The sequence below is a fragment of the Lissotriton vulgaris genome, chromosome 5, assembly GCF_964263255.1.
Source record: "Lissotriton vulgaris chromosome 5, aLisVul1.2, whole genome shotgun sequence".
NCBI lineage: Eukaryota > Metazoa > Chordata > Amphibia > Caudata > Salamandridae > Lissotriton > Lissotriton vulgaris.
The window spans coordinates 1947085954-1947105828 of NC_141693.1; the positions used below are offsets into that span (position 1 = coordinate 1947085954).

At 41.9% G+C, this 19875-nt stretch overlaps 1 protein-coding gene across 1 annotated transcript in view; it reads left to right on the forward strand.

The window, feature by feature from the left end:
• Nucleotides 1-18701, forward strand: part of AIF1 (allograft inflammatory factor 1) — an 84295-nt gene extending 65594 nt beyond the window's left edge. The window contains exons 3-6 of the mRNA XM_086924609.1: nt 3934-4000; nt 5051-5092; nt 12806-12968; nt 17738-18701. Coding sequence (XP_086780735.1) covers nt 3934-4000; nt 5051-5092; nt 12806-12968; nt 17738-17825 — 360 coding nt within the window. The 3' untranslated portion in view covers nt 17826-18701. The remainder of the gene's footprint in view (nt 1-3933; nt 4001-5050; nt 5093-12805; nt 12969-17737) is intronic.
• The last annotated feature ends 1174 nt before the right edge of the window (nt 18702-19875 follow it).

A 19875-nucleotide genomic window follows, 5' to 3' on the forward strand; every position in this document is an offset into this window, starting at 1 on the left:
ATCTCACCCAGTGCTGCAATCAATCAATGAGCCATTAAATCCTGAACCACACTTACAATCACTGCTTTCAAACATCCTTTACATTTCTCCTATTGAAGAAGCCCACAGAAGACCATGTCTGCACCTGCCTCTTATTATCCCTCCTTTAAAAGTCTAGAATTATAAATGATAAAAGCTCCCCTGACTCAACCACTACCACTGGAATGATCACCTACTCTAACTCTTCCACCTAGGATTCTAGAGATTCAATCAACTGAGACAGAACTCACCCAAGTCTCCATTTTCATCAGCACATCCTAGCCATCTGTTTTCTGCCCTCTCGATGGCAAGTGAGAGCCTTGAGGACCTCACGTTGCTCACCACCTTGTCTTTTAAGGGCATCACCAGGATAGCTTAAACCTGATGCACCTTATATCTTTTCTTAACTATTCAGCTTTCGAACTGGTAAAGCGTCTTGTCCTGAGCAATCTTTCCACCCGACTGAACATCAAGTGAGTGTAAGCGCCTCTTGCTTTTTCTGCGTGGTACCCATTTCCTCATTCGCTGTTTCCACCCTCTGGACAGTGATGCTAATTCTCCACTCTTGGTCTGATTTAGTGACGTTAAGTATGATAGCAGTATAGGACGCAATGGATCCTAGCCTCTGACGGTGCTTAGGCAGGTTCTCTGTACTCTAGGCAGTCTTCAACCTTTTTCAGCAGTGCGTAGCAGAATAGACCTGTTTATCAGACTTTGAGATATAGGGCCATATGTACAAATGGAAATTGCATTTCTTAACGCCCGAAACTTAACAGACCATATTGCAATTTCGGTCCATTAAGAAATGCAACACTGCCTTTAAATGTGTACAAAGGACAAAACGTGGTCACAAAATGCGAGTTCGATCCAGTAGAAATTGTATTTTGCGATTCTCTAGATAGGAAAGCGAAATATTTACGATTTTAAGCACATGTACAATGCATTTCCTAACTGCAAAATGGGCATTTAAGAAACGCTATTACCATTGAATACAAGTAGATGGTAACCATCTGCTAATTAGGAAAAGGCCATCAAAACTGCAGTTTTGGTAATGCCGTAAAGCACACACTCGCCCCTAGGGTATTTTGTGATCTTTACATTTGCACCACTTGTTTTTTGGGGGTGCATCAAGGGAGGCCTTAGGCCCATAGGCACCCTTGGTTTAGGAAATTGAAATTTAGAAAGTAACTGTGCGTACTTACATAGGAACTAATGGTTTAGCATGTCCTAAACAGGGATTTCCTAATAGTGAGTGAGACTCTGTAAGCACCGCTATTTGAAAATCGTAGTTTTTGTACATTTTATTTTGCATTTCCTAAATAGGGATTTCTTAGGATTCGCTAGTTAGGAAATGCAAACTAGACATTTCGTGCATATGGCCACAAGCCCTTATCCCTCAAATGGAGACAGCTAATGAATATGCCCTGGTACTCCCTGCCCTCAACACAGCTCGGCAGAGGTTTCTTCAAGTGAATGTGAGTAGTGGATGTGCTGCACTGGCTACCTTTTCCCCGGTCCTGGGGCAGTTGACCCAAATCCAGTGTTCCCTTCAAACTCAAAGTTAGCTGAAAGCTTTAATAGGGGCGTAATCCCGGGCAAGTGGCATTTAATTTTTTTTTCAGGTATACCACAATTCCATGGCAACAAGCCAGAATGGAAATGGCACTCCTAATTTATGTGCCGACTTTTAGTTAAGTCACTGGTCTATCAGGAAGTGTTGGTGCCGTCTTCTCTCCAGCCCGATACTTCCTGGAAGACGCTGCTTTCCCCGGGGCCGGTCAATTCAATTGCGGTTCCGCTACTTTGATTTAGGAATCATTAACCCCTCAACAGGACCTTGGGACTCATATTACAGCACCGCGTCCTTGTGACTCCTGCTCCAGTTTGGGCTAATAGCGTGGAGTAACATTGGAATTATTTTCCTCTTTTAAAATGGAATATTCATCATGAGAAAACTATTGGACGAACACTGAACAAACCATTAACGGGTTGCTTTTACTCCTTTACTGTCGGAACGCGACCTCCTTCTATCATCCTTGGTCCCTTCCCTCCCCCCGTCCAGTCCTGAAGAAGACCCGCAACAGAGGTGCCAAATTCCCCTTATTGCGCCAGGGTCGAAACGTTGACGATCATACCCCCATGTTTTGAGGCCTAGACCTTTACAATTTTTCTCCCTCCCCCTTCCCTTGTACAACCCAGTAATGAAAAACTGTGTGGGTAGGCTTCTGTGTTTTGTTCAACTAGAATAATTGTCATTTTAGTTGTACATAGAATTTGAACCTTGTTCTTTGAAATTACCTTTTCCTTTTCAATTCACTTGAGCACCCCATTTTTTCTTCACTGCAACCTGCAGTCTTTCTTTTTCGTTATTGAGTTGTTTTTATAAAAATTTTGAAAATAAATTTGGAATATACTGATTGATTAAGAAAATTGTTTGTCTTTTTGACTAATAGATGTTGGGTACGACACAATTTATGGAATTCTGGCTTTGAAAAGAATTATATCTCCAAGTTTGTTGTTATGGATTAATTTTCCCAAAACATGAATTAAGAATAATACAATCATTGATTTTTGATGATATGTCTGGGACCACAGTTGTCTTATACTAATAGTCTTCTCTCCAGCAGCACAGACCACATGGTAAGTGTCTTGGGAGATGCCTCATTCCATTTTCTCTACATCCTTGGACTATTCTCTGATCAGTTATTCTTCGGGGTTGCTTTTATCAGGGCACAATTGACCTGGTGGAACTCGTGTGTTCCAGACCCAGTGCGACAAAGGATTGCTCCAACTACTTTTTTCTTGGATGATCAGAGGATCAGTGCAAGGGTATTTGCATGGAGGTGGTGTCACAACCCTTTGTAGCATCCTTCATCTTTAGTGGCTACATACTTCCAGGAAAGCCTCCCCTCACGGGTATCACACCTCTCATGTGCCCAAGTACTCCCATGCACACAATATGCAATCAGGGATCTGGTGAGCTCAGGCACAGCATAGTATTTTACTAGTTAAAGGTAGTAGACAATTACTCCACCAGGGTTTAGGTAGAAAACAGGCCTGTACCCCACTACCATAATCAGCTTCCACTAGCTGTTATAAGTGTTGTGGCCTGCTCATGGTGGTGGACTTTGAATGCTCACCATCATCTAACAGAGTATAGTACTTAGTACATTAGCAAAATATATAATCATGCAGGAGACTCTTGACACAGGTTTTCAATAGGCCTGGGCGGTAAATTCTGTTCCTCTCGCGGAATTTGGGTAATTTTGCGTTCCGCGGAGAACGCGGAATTGCCCAAAATCCTGCGATCCGCAGCATCGCAGAGTTTTTTGCTTGTTCGCGCTTTGTAAATGCGTGTTCGCAAGATATTTTTCCCCGATCACGCAAACAGCATTCGCGAACAGGAAAAATGCATTGCGGACGGGTGGAACAAGCAATTCCGCATGTTCGCAGAACTTTTGCGTGCTCACAGATTTTTTACAGTTTCGCAGAGCTTTGCGTAGCGAGACTACGCAAATTCCGCCCACCCCTTGTTCTCCAACACTAGAAAATGGACTACATAGATACAGTGCCAAGGGCCTTCGACCCCAATGTCTGCATTTAAAAACTAGAAGATGTGAGAGTTTTGCATCCTCATATGTTCCTTGCTTTTTAACCCAGTATTAACAGGACATGCAGGGCTAAAATTAGAGTAGCACACTGGAGATGTGCTAGCTAAGTTGCCTGCACTTGGTTATGACCTGAAGATAGTGTGTACAATTTTCTGTCTATCTGCAAGTATACGAATATGTGTGATCATAAGTAGTTTATCTTCTAAGGACATGTTGAGCCTCTCACTCTTTAATGTACTGTACCATCATTGCTTGTTTCCCAAGCACCAACATCAACCAACATGGTACCTCTTCTACCCTGCAGGTGTTCATGGATGATCCCAAATACAACACGGATGAGGATCTTGAGGATAAACTCCAGCTGTTCAAAAGTAAGTATGAGTCGCTGCTGCCTGCCTCTCACATTGCCAGCCACCCCACCTATCTGCCCATCCTAGGCTCAGATACAGAAGACCATCTTGGATCCCTTAAATTCCTTGATTGAATGCTTTGCAGGCTAAATTGATTCACTTAAAAAAGAAAAGGCTCTCAATGGTAAACATGCAATAGAAAATCAGAGTAGATTTACTGCCACTGCAAAGAAGACAGAAAGGGTAGGACGTCATTCAATGATGTACCCTGTAGGTTCACATGGAGAAGAGAGGGAAGAGGGAAGAGCAGATGAGGGAGATGGCACAGGGGCACCAGCACTGATGATGTGGGAAGTTCTTAGGCATCTTGGAATGTAAATGGAGGTAGGTGTTGAGGGTGGGCTTGTATTGGGAGACGGATAGCATGTGTAGAAGGATGAGGTAGTGGAGAATGAAGGCAGAAAGCATGGAGGGAAGGAGTACCAAGGAGGTAGGCAAGGCAAGGGTGCCAGAAGGCTCAAGTGTGAGTAAGTTTCAATATTCTGCCTACTTTCTCTGATCTTGCTGTAGTGATGCCTGTGAATCAGCTTATCGTGAATGTGTCACAATTCTTTACAACCTAAAATTCCTGCACTTCATTTCACAGCTAATTTGCCACAGGTCTGTTTGGTTTAAATGTTTTCCAACTTTTGATATATAAAAGTAAAATGGCAAGTATCACAATTGTGTTATTTCCACCTCACAGAAAACAAGTGATGGACTGATGTACTTTAATCAGTTTTGCTTCACAATAAATGTCCCACTTTTATGATTAAAAATCGTTTTTCCACAAATGATTTTTCATCAATTTTGGCAACAATTCTAAATTCTATGAATTACCCCAGAATCATGCATGATCTTCAAATGTTTCATGCCACTGCTGTATACCCTCATCCTTCCTCCTGTGTCACTTATCTTTGCCTTCCATTTTTCAAAGACCATGCATTCACTTTAGTTTCTCTCTCGTCATGTCTTCCTCATCCCCAACCCTGTTTTTAGGCTGTTAACCACATCTTAGTTTTTCTTTTCCAGAGAAATTCATGGATTTTGACTTGAACGATCATGGCGACATTGGTAAGTTGTAAACTGGAGAATGAGTGTCAACCTCTGTGGGGTACATACATAAATGGTCAAAGAACCAGGTCTACCCAGTCTTCTCCTCTTACAAACTTACAGAATGAAACGCTCTACTGCACACCGCACTCCAGAGCAAGCGGGGGATGCTCCGGGACGGGATAGGAGGCGGACTTTAACATACAGCTCCTGTCTCATCTTTCTCCTGGGTTTGTTTTTTCAACACTTACACTGGCTAAATGTAGCCTATCGGATGAAACCTCACTGAGTTAGCAAGAAGGTCAGACTTACTTGTAGAGACTTAACATATCTGTCTACTTAGCTCCTTGAGGCATAGCCTTTTAGCCTATGCACTGCTACGATAGACTCATGGGGTGCGGAAACATTTACTAAGCATCTGTACTTGTGTTTCAAACTATCAAGCCAGATTGGAGGGACTTAGGGCCATATGCATGAACACATTTTCCCATAGACAAAGAATGGGCAAAACCAGTTGATGCATCTCGCCCTTAATCTTGTGCCACTTGCAGTTTCGAATACTATGCTAGAGCCATCATCGTTTCCGATAGAGCCTAATGTGCATCATCATTTCTGGTACAGAGTCATGTGCCCAGATTTTGGTCCCGGTACAGCATTAAAGACCAGGGTACCGCCACCAAATGCCATTCACAGCCTCCTATGTACATATACAAACATCACACACCAGGGTACATTGATTGCTAACTACAGCATCATATACCATGGGGCAGACACCAAATGCTATGTACAGACTCACATATTTGGAAACTGTAATCACATGTTAGGCAGGAGGATCATGTGAGTCTGTTTATCACAAACTGATATGATCCTTAATACTCTTATCTGCCAGGAACAGTCTCATATGCCAAGCTACACTTGATGCACCAAGCTACATATGAACAGTTTCTGCTCATATGCCGGATACAGTCTCACATTCATAGGGTGCTGCCATCAAACACCAGAAGGCCTCGCATTAAAGTAACAATTACTAGTCTTTATATAATGCTAGTTACTCGTTGTGATACTTTGTAGCTCTGTCAATAACACTCGTTAGCATTACCGAACGTAATGATTCAAAGTGTATCGAAATTGGAAAGATGAAGACAGAGTAGGACCTGCCAGGAGCCTACGCTGTGAATTTAAGACTATGTAGAAATCTCAGCAGCAAGTGCTTAACTCGAAGAGTTTTTTAATAGGACAGTGATCATATGTTAGGTGCAGCCCAGATGCCTAGGCATTGCCAACTCATCCTTGACAGGTGGAGCCTGAACTGCATACCTACATGCGACGCTCAAGCACAGCATCATGGGCCTGATTCTCAAAGGCTAAGTTAGACCAAAAGTCTAACTTTGCTCGTAGTAACTTTCCCCTGTGAATAGTTAGACTTTAGATCTAAATTTGACCTTTGGTCGAACTTGACCTTTGTGAATACCTGAAAAGTTGTAAAGTTAGACCTTTGGCCTCAGCTAGACTTTTGGTCTAACTTTACCTTTGTGAATCAGGCATCATATATTTAGGTGGAGATGGCCACAATATCCCCAGCTTCAGACATGCACAAATAAAACAATAATAATCACAGGTACAGAAGACTCGCTCTACTACAGACATCATATGCCCCAGTACAGCAAACTCACATGCACAGATACAGCCATAATAATACCAAGTACAGCCACTCACCAGCCAAGCTACATACATCATATGTGCTGGTACACCAGTCTCATGTGCGCAGAGACATCCATAATATTACCAAGTACAGCAGACTCACCAGCCAAGCTGCATACATCACATGGCCCGGTACAGCAGACTCGCATGCTAGATACAGCCATAAGACTCCCAAATACATCAGATTTGCCAGTCAACCTACAGACATCATATGTTTCAAGTACAGCTGACTTACTTACACAGCCTTCATATGCCCCGGTGCAGCTGACTCCCTCGGCCAGTTACAGTTATCGTAGCCCCAGGTACAGCAGAATCATGCCAAGTTAAGTTATCTTAGGCCTAAGTACAGCAGACTCACACGCCCAGTTACTGTCATCGTAGGCCCAGGTACAGCAGACTCATCTGCCCTTACACGTCAATCTGTCATATGCCATGTGCTACCAACATATTCCATGTACCTAAGCCACATTCCATATTCCAACAGCTGCCTTCATGTGCTGGGAGTTGTAAGATATGCCTAGATCCTTCCATTGATTGAAAGGGTCCCACTCATACGCATAGACACATCCACCTAACAGCACCAAACAGTTCCTCTCTTCTCCTGTACTTTCCTGCCACAAGAAGGAAAGCAAGGAGAGGAGCAACCTTGCAGCTTATTTGCCTCTAGATCTGCTCTTCTACTTGACTCTGGATTGAAGGGCACCGTGGAGGCTAAGATCTCTCCGTCGATGACAGCTACCTCCTGAGCACCTCACAATGCCATGAGCTGGGGATGGGCGGAGCAAGCTCACAATGTGGTATCAAGTCAAGTCAAGTCAAACCACTTTATTTGATTAGTTAAAATCATAAAAGTATGCTATACATATACAAAACTTTAAAAATATTTTTAAAAATATGTTATACAAGGTAAAAACACAGTACAAAAGGCATTTAAAAATCGTTAACAATCAATTCCATGATCAAAGCCAGTGATCAGTATACATAGACATTATATTAAGAGGATTACATTTCTTGTGCAGCTTCCTGTCTAACCCTCCTGCTTCTAACAGAAGCAGCAAGGAAGCCGGCGACACAAAACATGATTTCAGGGGATTCCAACAGTTGTAAAAACAGTAAAGCAGGTTTACACTGAATAAAATTCATCTTTTTCAGTAATGGAAGAATAAACCTTTTCCTAGCCTCATGGTACAAAGGACAAAAAATCATAAAATGCAAGGTGTCTTGGGGAGAAAAATCATCACATTTGCACGGAGCAGCGTCCCGAAGCCTACTCCAGCCCTGCAAATCCCATAATACCATATGTATTTGGTTGAACCGGAATTTTGTCAATAGCCATCTATGAAAAGAGTTAGTCACAATGGACAAATAAGGAGACATCGCTAATGACAAAGTAACCAGAACATGGCCCCTGACCGATGGTTTACATAATTCTACTGCTTCCCACTCTGCCTCACTTAGCTTAGTAAAATTAGTTTTTACCCATGCTAAGTCAGCCTTACATAAAGATTCTGGATTGAAAAAATCTCAGGGCGCCCCATATACACAGCTGACGTTTTTATATAGGACAACCACTGGATTTCCTTCATGTTATCTAAATTGATAGTCCTTTAGAATCTTGTGGTTTAGGGAAAGGTTTGAATTCAACCAAATTTTGATCCATAGCAGGATAGGGGCTATTTTAATTATATCTGTTATATATCCTATCTATCCCCAACTCAAGATGGACAGAGTGGGTAGCTGTGGATTGTGGGAGGCCTAAAAGGGACCGTAAACATTTGTTTTCTTCTGTTTGAATGAGGTCGGGTTTGGTAAACCCCCATATTGCTGCCCCATACCTTGCGATTGATATGGTCTTGGCTTTATAAATTGCCAGGATCGCCTCATAGGGTTTCCCCCCCAATCTTTTAGTGAATCCTAGCACTGCAGCAGAAGAACTTCTCACTGCGTTTACCTTTATGTGGTATCTCCCCTACATCCTTTCATGGAGTGACAAGCATTATGAGGTATGTCTGGTGGGTGCTCTATCATTCACTCAGGCCTCTGCCTTTTATGTACCTTCTACAGATGGGCAGAAAGTAGGAGACTGGTGGCAACTATTCTAATACTATGGCTGTCTGCTTGTTGGTCTCTGCTGCACTGAGTTACCCCTTTTGGTGGGATTCATGCGCATTATAAGTTAATTTAACATAATATACCAATTTAACTGTCAGCGACCACTCAATAAAGGGATGCTCTTCCTGCACTCCAGTTCTGCTGCCCAAAGCTCAAAGAAGGAGGTAGGTGAGCACTGTGGGCTACCAGCACGGAACTCCACATTCTGTTGTCCTCGTGCACCAACACTTGCGACTCGTGTTGCACCTATACAAGGCAGGGTGCATCACAATGGTGTTGCGGGTGTACCATCTAAATAACACTACTCTCTAGAGATGTTTGCATCTGCATTTGAAATACTCTCTCTGCCCTCTCAGCCACAGGGCTGTTATTCCTTCATTGCCTACATACAAAAGGCAGAAAGTCATGGAACTAAATTTTGTCTTAAATTACAGGCCATCTAAGTGGTATTGAAACATGTCATGCCTGGCTTTACAGCCAACAGCATGTTGCATTGTGGAGTTTCTAATTTTGTTTTACCCCTGTCATTATGTGCTCAAATCCCCAGCATGCAAAGTGTTTTTGGCTAATATTCCAGAAAAGGCCGAAGGTGTTATACATGACATGGAGTCACTGGTCAGTTATGTTTCAAAAAGTTTTTTAAAGTAGCTTAGTCCATTTCAAAAACTGCTTCTTTCACGTATAATGCATTAAAACAAACATTAACAATTGAAACTGTAATGTCTTGTGCAGTGAAAAGTTTTATACCGAGCTTAACAACACAATAAATGTACAACAAGGGCGACAGATGGGTGACAGTAACAAGAGGAACATCACACGGCTCTCACAGATACAACAGCTAACACTAAAGTGGGAGTGAAAGCAGTTGAAAGACTGTTGTACACCCTCCTTTAAAAGGCATAAACAGAGAAAAGCACAACACTAATGGCCGAAACAGCCAAACCTCTTACGGAATTACCATTCATTCGGGTACTCGCATAGAATGCTGATCCCTCCCCTACGTAGAACGATGTGCTTCATCAGTGGGTTCCACATATAGCACTGGGAACCCTCCAAGCCTACAAATGTTGGCTGGCTGTAAAGTCACGTTGTTATGGGTTCCCTAATTGATATAACTTCATATCCATGATCTCCCTTAATTAAACTGTCAAATATATATTACAATTCTGTGTGCCCAGTGTCTCCCTACCACAGGATTAAAACAGGAGGCTCATAGCAGACCCTGCATCTCTTTTCATTCATGTTTCAGAGCTTCAATATTGCCCCCATGGTTTGTACACCTTCCTCAGGTCTGTAGGTCTCTGTATCTCACCTCAAATACTGTGAAATAGTTCCTGGTCCATTGGGCATGTCATGCAAGTGCATTCAATATATCCTTTATTTTTTTCATTAAATGGAGATACAATAGTGTAAACAACCATTCCTCAGAACAACAGTTAATCCTTCCGAGGATAGGTACAGATAGGTAAGAAGAACCCCACACATTCCCCATTATCACGCAGATGCTGGAAAATCTCTACAGATATAAAAGAAGCACCCTATAAACAGACATACTTCAAATCGTATTGAAAATGCAGCTACATACATTGTTTCAGGTAGTAACAATGGAAAATATGCTAGTCAAGTCTAAATCAGCCATTATCATTGATGGGCCTATAATGTTCAAAACAAGTTTTACCATTTGTTTTAGAAACCTAAGAGAACCGTTTCATTAAATCTCAGTCTTGGAACCTAGATAACAGTGCTATTTAATGCAGGTCAAGTTCTCCGAGCAGCCTTCCTTTCCATTGCATGGTATACATACTTCTAAACCTGTAGAGCCATTGAACCTTTCCAGGTTTACTATCATTAATTTCTTCTACAGAAAACATGCACACTGTCCCTGGTACAGTACTTGTGTTGATCAATAATAAGATACTTCTACATTAGCATACCTTACCAGCAACAAACATCTTATCTAACAGCCAGAATGCCCAAAGGCATGAATGCTTGACTTACAAATTCACATGTTACAGTCTACATTTAAAAATGACTCCATTAATCACTGCTCCTAAATCAGAGCTTTCCACATTTTCAAAATCTACCACACACACATACAGAGACATTGAATCATATGTACGTAATCAGTGTATAAAAAATGTTACATAGGGCAAAGAAGACTACAAGGTGTAGGAGTCACATGTCATCCATACTGGTAGGCTCTTTTTAAGAGTGCTTGGTCTGGAGAAGCACGAACACAGGATTCAGAACATAACACAGTGTTCAGGGTTGACTTTAATAAGAATGTATTTCTTAAGTAACCTTAATTAGCAACATCAGGATAGAAAGACTAAGAAAAAATATAACTTTCTAAACTGTACCCTGCATCTTCAACGCAGCTCTTAGATGGTAGTACATGGCTCACTGTGCTAGATTACGAATGCAACTTATGAACTGCACAGTAACAACAGAATCTATGTGACAAAAGCAGTAACCCACTGATCTATCCACATAAAATATTGTTCTTTGATACGCATGGTACACGTTCTTTGCAGCAGGTATATTAACCCCCTGGGCCATCTTAGATAAGTGAAAAAGGCCACTAGACCAACTTCCATCTCTCTCCAGCAGGTACATTAATAATTTACCAGAGTTAATGTTATACTTTTATTGGGCAGCAGGAGTGCAAGTTTAGCTTCTTGACAGAATGAGTACAGCATGACCATAGCAAAGCAAGCGTCCCTCTCTCACAGAAGGCCTCAAGTGTAATCTCCAATTCCCAACAGACCAGGTCCAGCAGGGCAGATTAGTACAAATCTTTCATTGCTCACAATATATGCACACTTAATTTATGAGTGGCATGTGGGCTACAGACACTGAGAGGAACGTATAGAGGGATGAGTGAGTCAATATGTGGCTCCTAACACCATTCTCATTTATGTGACATTCTAACCCAGCATCCTGAATGTCCTGTTGCTGCCCCTTAAAGACATGCTATTTCTGTTACTGTTTTGGTTATCCACATATTAAGGAGGACCCATCACCTGCTAGACGATTGGTATTTGGAAGAGCACAGCCGCAGCCTATTCACTTGACCGGCACAAAGGTGCCAACCTCTTTGAAAAGTCTTTAAAACCACATGCACTGTGCAGTCGCTGCCTCAGTGTTGCACCAAGTGAAAATGCTGATTGATACCACTGAAAACAAGAGATATTAACCCTTTTACCTCTACAAGCCTTCATTCAATCGTTGGCACTAACAAAGAGGTGGCTACTTATGGATATGTGGAGGGACAGAGCTTGGGCATGTCTCTGCTCCACCGAGTGCATCACTCTTCTTTTGTAGGTTGGAGATTATTGAAAATGTCTGGAGCATTCCTCCCCCCAGCATGCTTCGCCTCCTCCTGACGTACATGGCCCGGCTACTAGGCTGTGTGAGAAAATGATATGGCTGTGAACTTCATGCCATTGGTGCCACTGTAGAGGCCCACCTCTTCAGCTTGCCCTGCTGCTGCTGGTCAGGGGGCGAGCTGTTTAGCAAGATAGCCTTCGAGTGGACAACAGTTTGGAGGCCTGTTCCTTTTCAGATCATTGCCACCTAGACCTATACACCTAATGCACCGCCCTCACTCATATCCTCCATCAGTGAATGATGGTGAATCACTCCTTTTCCTAGGGCTTCAGCTAAACCTGTACACTTGCAGATCCTAGAAGTCTTTTGACTACTTTCTGTGTTCTATTGGTACTCAGCGCATATAGGGTAATATGTATGACTGTGTTTTCCCCATGGTTAGTATTGTGAGATGACTAAATGTGTAGTCATGTGATTTCTATGTAGTCAGCCCAAATCAGATACTAAATGTGTTACTTTTCCTCTGACGAGACCACATCTGTGAAGTCTGCCATCTTTTCTCTCCTCCCCTGATCTCATCTTCCCTCTTAGACATGATGGGGCTGAAGAGGATGTTGGAGAAACTGGGTGCCCCCAAGACACACTTGGAGCTGAAGAAGATGATCACGGAGGTCACCGGCGGAGCCAGTGACACCATATCGTACCAGGACTTTGTCCGGATGATGTTGGGCAAGCGCTCGGCCATATTCAAGATGTACGTGCTTTGGTGGAGGGAAGTGAGAATGAGCTCGGGGATGGGTAGAGGATTACCTATGTGTGCATGCATATGCCAGGGGTGTATGTCTCTTACATTTTGTTTTCGCAGGGATCATTTCAGAGTCCATGTTGAAGATGGAATTTAGGAGATCTTTAGTTATGGAGTAATAGGATGGCAAAGGGTGCAACATTTAAATGCAACGGGTTTAAGAAATGGCCAGTTGGAATTAGTAGCTCTGGAAACGTATTCCAGAGGGTCGATGCCTGCACTGCCAGGCTACTTCCACCACGCCGTGAGGCAGATGAGGTTAGGAGATCCTGAGGGCTTAGGATACAGTATAGTCTAGCATGGCAGGTTGCAAAGGCAGTGAAAAATCCTCTTTAGGGGTTAACTCCACGGTTCTAGGATTTAGTATTCTGCATAGATGCTCAGAAATGCGAGATGCCAGACTGATCTCTGTAATAAGGTTGCCATGAGCCCTGATTCAAGCAGGGGTGTAGCTTCCAGCAGGTGCAATGGCATCAGGGCCCAGAGGCCTGAGGGGCCTTCTGTGCCCTGATTATTACTATATGCTATATGACATAGTTCAAACAGTGGCTAGGGTGTCGATTTTCTTATTTGCACTACGGTCCAGAACACAATGACTACACCACTGGATGCAGACAAAGAATATCTGCTCGCTACTCTTGGTGGGTAGTAACAGACAGTCATAACATGGATCTAACGGGCCCGCAGGGGTTATTAATAGTTTGGCAGACAGGGTACTCCGTCGCAAACCTGACAGACTACCGATCTGGCAAAGTAATGGCCCACCCGCCCTATTTAAGGTCGACAGGACCATCAGCTTTCCATCGACCGAGCCAGTGGCTTCTATCAACGGAACAGGGGTCATTGGATGAAGGGTATTACACCTCCTGCCCTATTTAGGATGGATATCCAAAAAAAAGACATCCTTCGTTTTTTGTTTTTCAATAAAAATCTCCGATTGAGGGTTTGCTTTTGAAAACGTCTGTTAAAGTTTGGTGGATACCCATCAAAATCAATGCCGACTGTCCACTAAACATTTTGGACCTTGACAGGGGCCACAATGACATTGGTTGTTGTCAAAGTACAGAGATCAACACTGGTGTACCATCCGTCAAACTCTAAATCTGGCCCTATGTTTTCATGGGGAGAACTTGCTCGAACAATATGTTAAGTACTAATAAATTATATAAGATATAATCTCTCTCTCTATATATATATATATATATTTGCCCCTCAATAAACACCAGTGCAAGGCACTCCCAGGCGGGTGCTGACAATGCGAGGGAGCACTCGCATATCCATTACCGCTCCACTTCCCTCATGTAGATAGCCATCCACAGGAAAAAGCACTCACAGGGGCCGTTTGTATCAATTTATTCGGAAACAAACAGACGCGTTTCGGTCGTAACCTTCTATGTTTACCGAAGCGTCATCCAGGCTGTCATTAAATACAGGTTGCTCTAAAAACAAACAAAGGACATCTCCCTTGTATATTATGGAAGTTAGTCAAGGAACTTATGCGCCATCTTGAAATACATCGGATTAGCGCATTTCGTGTCCAACTTGAATGTCGTAATTCATTGTCGACATAAAAAGCTATACTGCCCACACATGGGCCTGTAGTGGAATCAACTCACGTTCCTTTGCATTGCAATTATAATTCTGCCCAGGATGGGCAAATACAGATGCTCCCCTGATAAAAGACGGTCTTAGAAGTGAACCACAAACAATGCATCAACAATTAATTAGTCATGATCTAAAATTCATCAGTACAAGGTTTCTAGGACGACAGATGTGGAATGTGAGAAGGAGCATGAAAGGATTATGGAGCATATTTGTGGATTGACATGTGGGACAACAACAGGAAGAATGGAGGACAGAAATGTTGTGTAAACATTATTTTTGCTGAAATTTTCAAACCGTTGACAGTAGCGTGGTTGGACAAGAAAAGTTTGTGAACTGAACTGAAGACCTTTGGATACTTTGAGAAGAGGTGGTTAGAAATAAGGATTGTTTTAAGACAAATTAAGCTACTTCCCTTGATTGCTTTTAGAGAGGGATTAATTGGCATGGCTCATGAGGGTATTTGGATGTGATAAAAATAACTTGGAGGTGAAGAAAGCCATTAGGAATGCAGTGAATGTCATATTAGCGATAAAGTGCTCAACATACATATTTAAACAATTAAAGGTTGCCTTGCAGGCCCTGGAAAGACGTAGCACTGGATATTGCACTGTATTCGTTGATTAGGTAGACTTACTTTCAAGGTAGCTAGACGTTTCATGTGTGGGGGGATAAGTTTGTGAGTGTGATTACATCCTTGCGAAGATTGTTCTATAGAGAGGTTTACCCCAGGTTGATATTGACTGATAGCGGGTAAAATGTTTCTCAAGAGTAGTGGAGAGGTTGATGAGTTAATGTGGTATCAGCTATAAGAACTATACCCAGTACCATCCATGAAAAAATAGATATTATTCAAAGATTCAACTAAACGATCAAGGAAGCAATTGAGTTGGCTAAGTTCAATGCGTTGGACTGGAAAAGAAAGATACAGAACAGGCGAGTAGCTTTTAGAATATCTCCTCATTTAACCACAAGTAAAACACTGTTTGAGCAATTCAGAGAATGTAAACCGAGTTCCAGGAAGGCTAGTGTGGATGTGTCATTGGAGCATGGCTGAAGAGAGTTAGTGTTGCAGGAGAAAAGGAAATAATATGATAAAAGGAAAGCTGTTACAGACCATGTGGAACATTTGGGTAAGTGAGTGCGGACAAAAGTATGGGTTGACGTACCAATTTATCAAAATTCACCAGACCGCTCAATGTCATGAAGCTCTTCAATAATGCTGTTGAGGCTGAGAATGGTGTGATATGGTGGGAAAATACCAGTGGTAAAACAAGATGGCTTCTAGAATACCTGGAAAGAGGTTTTCTAAAAAGCCCCTTAATTTAAGACATTATACTTCATGATGAGAAGGAATATCCACTTTTCCTCTAGCCTTCACACTTTTGTGTACATAGTTCTTATCTATTTCACTTTGTAAAAATATACACCTAGTGCACATGTATTATTTTCCCTCTATACATATGACTATAAGGTCTACAATGCTGCTTAAAACCATTAAAAAAGGAAGATTCTTTACAGACAAGAAATTGAGCTGCAAATTACTAACTTGGATTTCTGCTTACAGTTTCTGTTTTGCCCTTAAGGAATGTATGACGTTAGAACGCATAAATTTACAATGCATGCCTTTACAACACAGTTTTTACATCGCAACATCCTTTACAACGCATTCTTTTACATAGCATGCCATTACATTGCATTTTCAGAAACTACCTTTACAACGCATCCCATTACAATGCATACCATTACATTGCATTTAAGTGTTGGATAGTATAGGGGTAATCATCTCTATTCTATTTCCAGTGAGTGCAACAGTAGGGTAAGTGTTGGATAGTGTAGGGGTAAACATTACTATTCTAACTCCAGTCAGTGCAACAGTAGGGTAAGTATTGGATAGTGTAGGGGCAAAAATTACTATTCTAACTCCAATGAGTGCAACAGTAGGGTAAGTGTCGGATAGTGTAAGGGTACTACGCGTTGTAATGGTATGCGTTGTAATGGCTTGCAATGTAATGCCTTCATTGTAGTGACATGCCTTGTAATGGCTGCATTGTAATGACCGCTATGTAAAAGTAGTGCGATATAATGACAGTGTTGTAACGGTTGTTTCCCGCCCTGAAGTAATAATAGCTTATCTATCCCAGTATTCTGAAATCATGAAGTAAAATGAATTTCAGAAATTAGGAATCTGGTGTTGAATTTCAGGTTTACTTTCAGAGGTAAACATTCGTAGTTCATTGTTCCATTGTGGACTAGGGAATACTGTAGCCCTGACACCTTCCTATGTCGACGTGATTTTGTACTTTGACATTCCTCTCTATTTCTATGCAACACTTCTCTCCTCACGATCTCTATTCTTTTTTCTCCTTTTAATTCCCAACATCATGTCATAGCTTTTCTCTCTTTTTTCTTTTTGTCTAACCAATGTGCTCTGTTCCTTTCTTTTTCTTCAAACCCTCTCGCTAAGGCATCCCATTCTCCTGCTCCCTTTTTCCCCTATTGAATAAAACTTTTGCACAGAATTCCTGTCTTTCTTACTTTCACTCTCATTATCCCTTCCTTACCTTTTGTTGGCACCAACCCTCATCTCAAACAAATCCCTGCATTTCCAACACCATTATATGCATGTATTCATGAGTATTTCTATATCCCAAACCTAGCCAAAAAGCACATGAGCGCTGTACAATAGGGTGTTGGAAAAACAAAGTGAAGGCAATTATGACTTGCCTGTAAAGGGGAGGGTTCTCTTCATTTGAAACCGCGTGGGATTATGCATTAGAACCAGTTAGTTCTAGACAAGGTGTTCCCTTAAGGAAACACCTTGGAGCTTCATTGATGATTGAAAGTGTCCGTCATATCTGTGTTGGGATGGAATTCCTGATTCTTAGTGCAGAGCAAAAGAAGGTATGTTGTGACCACAATAATATTTGTGCCTACAAGAATGTTACATTATTCTTCCATGATAAAGCTATGCATAGTATGGAAACATGATTTATTGTGCGAGAGTTGGTGTTGTCTCTGTATTAGAGTCCTTTGAAAAATGAACTTGTTGATTTCTTTCTCCGTCTGTCTATTACTTCCTCAATCTCCCACTTACTTTACTATTCCTTTCTCAGCATCCTCATGTACGAAGAGAAAGCACGAGAGCAAGCTGAGAAACCTGTTGGTCCACCACCCAAAAAGGTCATCTCAGATCTCCCGTAGGAATCCATCAGCCTCCTGCATCGGAACCCTATCCTGAACCCAGAAGCTCCTGACTGTTTAAGCCTATCTCAATAAAGATTGCCCCAATGTGGGTCAGTGCATGTTAAAAGGTACAAGGCATATCAAGTCAACTTGGATCAGGGGTGTGTTTCTTCAAAAACAGCAGCAAAAGATGATGGGTGGAATGCTTCCAATAGTAATTCACTAGCAATTGTTTAGCGCCAACTATGCCGTAGGGTTGCATCTTCGGCTCACTGATGAACCTCAAATGTCCGGTTTCTTTTTGAAGGCTATAGGACAAAACATAAATGGTTTGGAGTACATCCTAAGCGATTGTTAATGGGACATACTTTAGCAAGCAATCCACCCATCACTTTGTATTGTTTTCATGTTTACTTCAAAGCTGCATAGTTTTCTTTGGTTCTACAGGAAAGTGCCAGAGGCCTGGGATCACCACTCGAACTGGAGAGGGTATAATCACCTATTGTTCTCCCAGTGGAGATTTAGCCCACATGCCTGACTCAGCCACCACCTCTGGGAATGGCTAATGGACCGCACACTGAAGTTCAGCTTTCTATATCAACTCACATGCCGGTTCACTAGCAGGGCAAAGACTGTGGACAACCATGAATGGTGAAGGAGCATAAAAACAGAACTACACCTACATGAAATAAGGTGAACATTTTTGCACAGCAAATTATTTTGATTTTATAGACTTTCTTATTACCCTGAACTATCAATGCACAGAGTTGACATCTCATCACTTTTTGGTGCTCTTACGATTTATTAGTAATATTTTTATGCTGGTTGTTAATAGAAGTTGTCCAAAATTGTTATAATTGTTTAAAAATAATAAATTTAATGTGGTTACCTTTTTATTCTTTGATATTTCTTCTTTTAGTCCGGATGACCTCCTGTCACCTTGAATCGGTTATTATCCATTCACCACACACAACATTGTATCAATAAGTGCAATGATTTTCTCTTTCCTTGTTCATCTTTAAGAATATTTTATCAAGACTCAAAAATTCAAGAAAAAGCCAAAGAACATTAGAGTTAGCAAAAATGATGATCACACCTCTCAATTCAAAACCTCCGACTATCGCCAAAGAAAAATCAGAAAAAGACTCTACAGTACACAGGTTTATATGGGCCAAGCCAACCAAACAATTCATCCTATCAAATATCGGGGATCAGCGGGCAAAAATCTACCTAGTTGATAATAATACATAAATGTATAAAGCGCAAACAGCTACCTCAAACAGATGTGTCCCAGTGTTATAGCAGTAGGCGGCATGCAAGATGAGAAGAGAAGACCAAAAAGATCTAACCTAAGCTGAAGAGCCAGGTCTTTAAGGACTTTCTGAACATCGGCTCTGATTGGATTTGATGGATATTGTTCGGCAGGGAATTACAAAGCTTAGTTACCACCACTGTAAAGGATCTGCCCTCTACGCGAGCTTCACCAAAGCGAGGTGTGCATAGCAGGTTCTGAGAGTTGGACTTCAGTGAACGGTTTTGTTGGTAGCGGCACAGCCGGTGTTTAAGGTAACTTGGACATTTGCCGAGTATTGCCCGAAAATCCGAAATTAAAGCCTTAAACTAAATCCTTTTAGCTTCTTATATGCGGAGAGATGTGATGACGAAATGGTACACATCTAATCGATCTCGCAGCCAAATTCTGTACCATCTGCAGTCTTCGGACTAGGTAAGCGGACAGACCCAGGTATAGGCAGTTAGCATAGTCCAGCCTAGATGTCACTGTGGCGTGGACAATGACTCTGCAACAGTCTTCCGGCAGTATATGTAAAAATGTCCTCAGGGCTCTTAATTTGCTTAAGCATGAGGCTGTCACCTGCCGAATTTGAGCTGTGAAAGAGCGATCTACTTCCCATTTCACGCCCAAGTCTTTTTCCGCATTTGCTGTGGTGGGTGGCAGGCCCATTTCAGCCGGCCACCAAATATCAACCGCCGGCCGAAGACCCTTGCTGAAGAACAACACTTCTGTCTTCTCTGCATTAAGCTTAAGTTTATTGTTGTTCGTCCACTG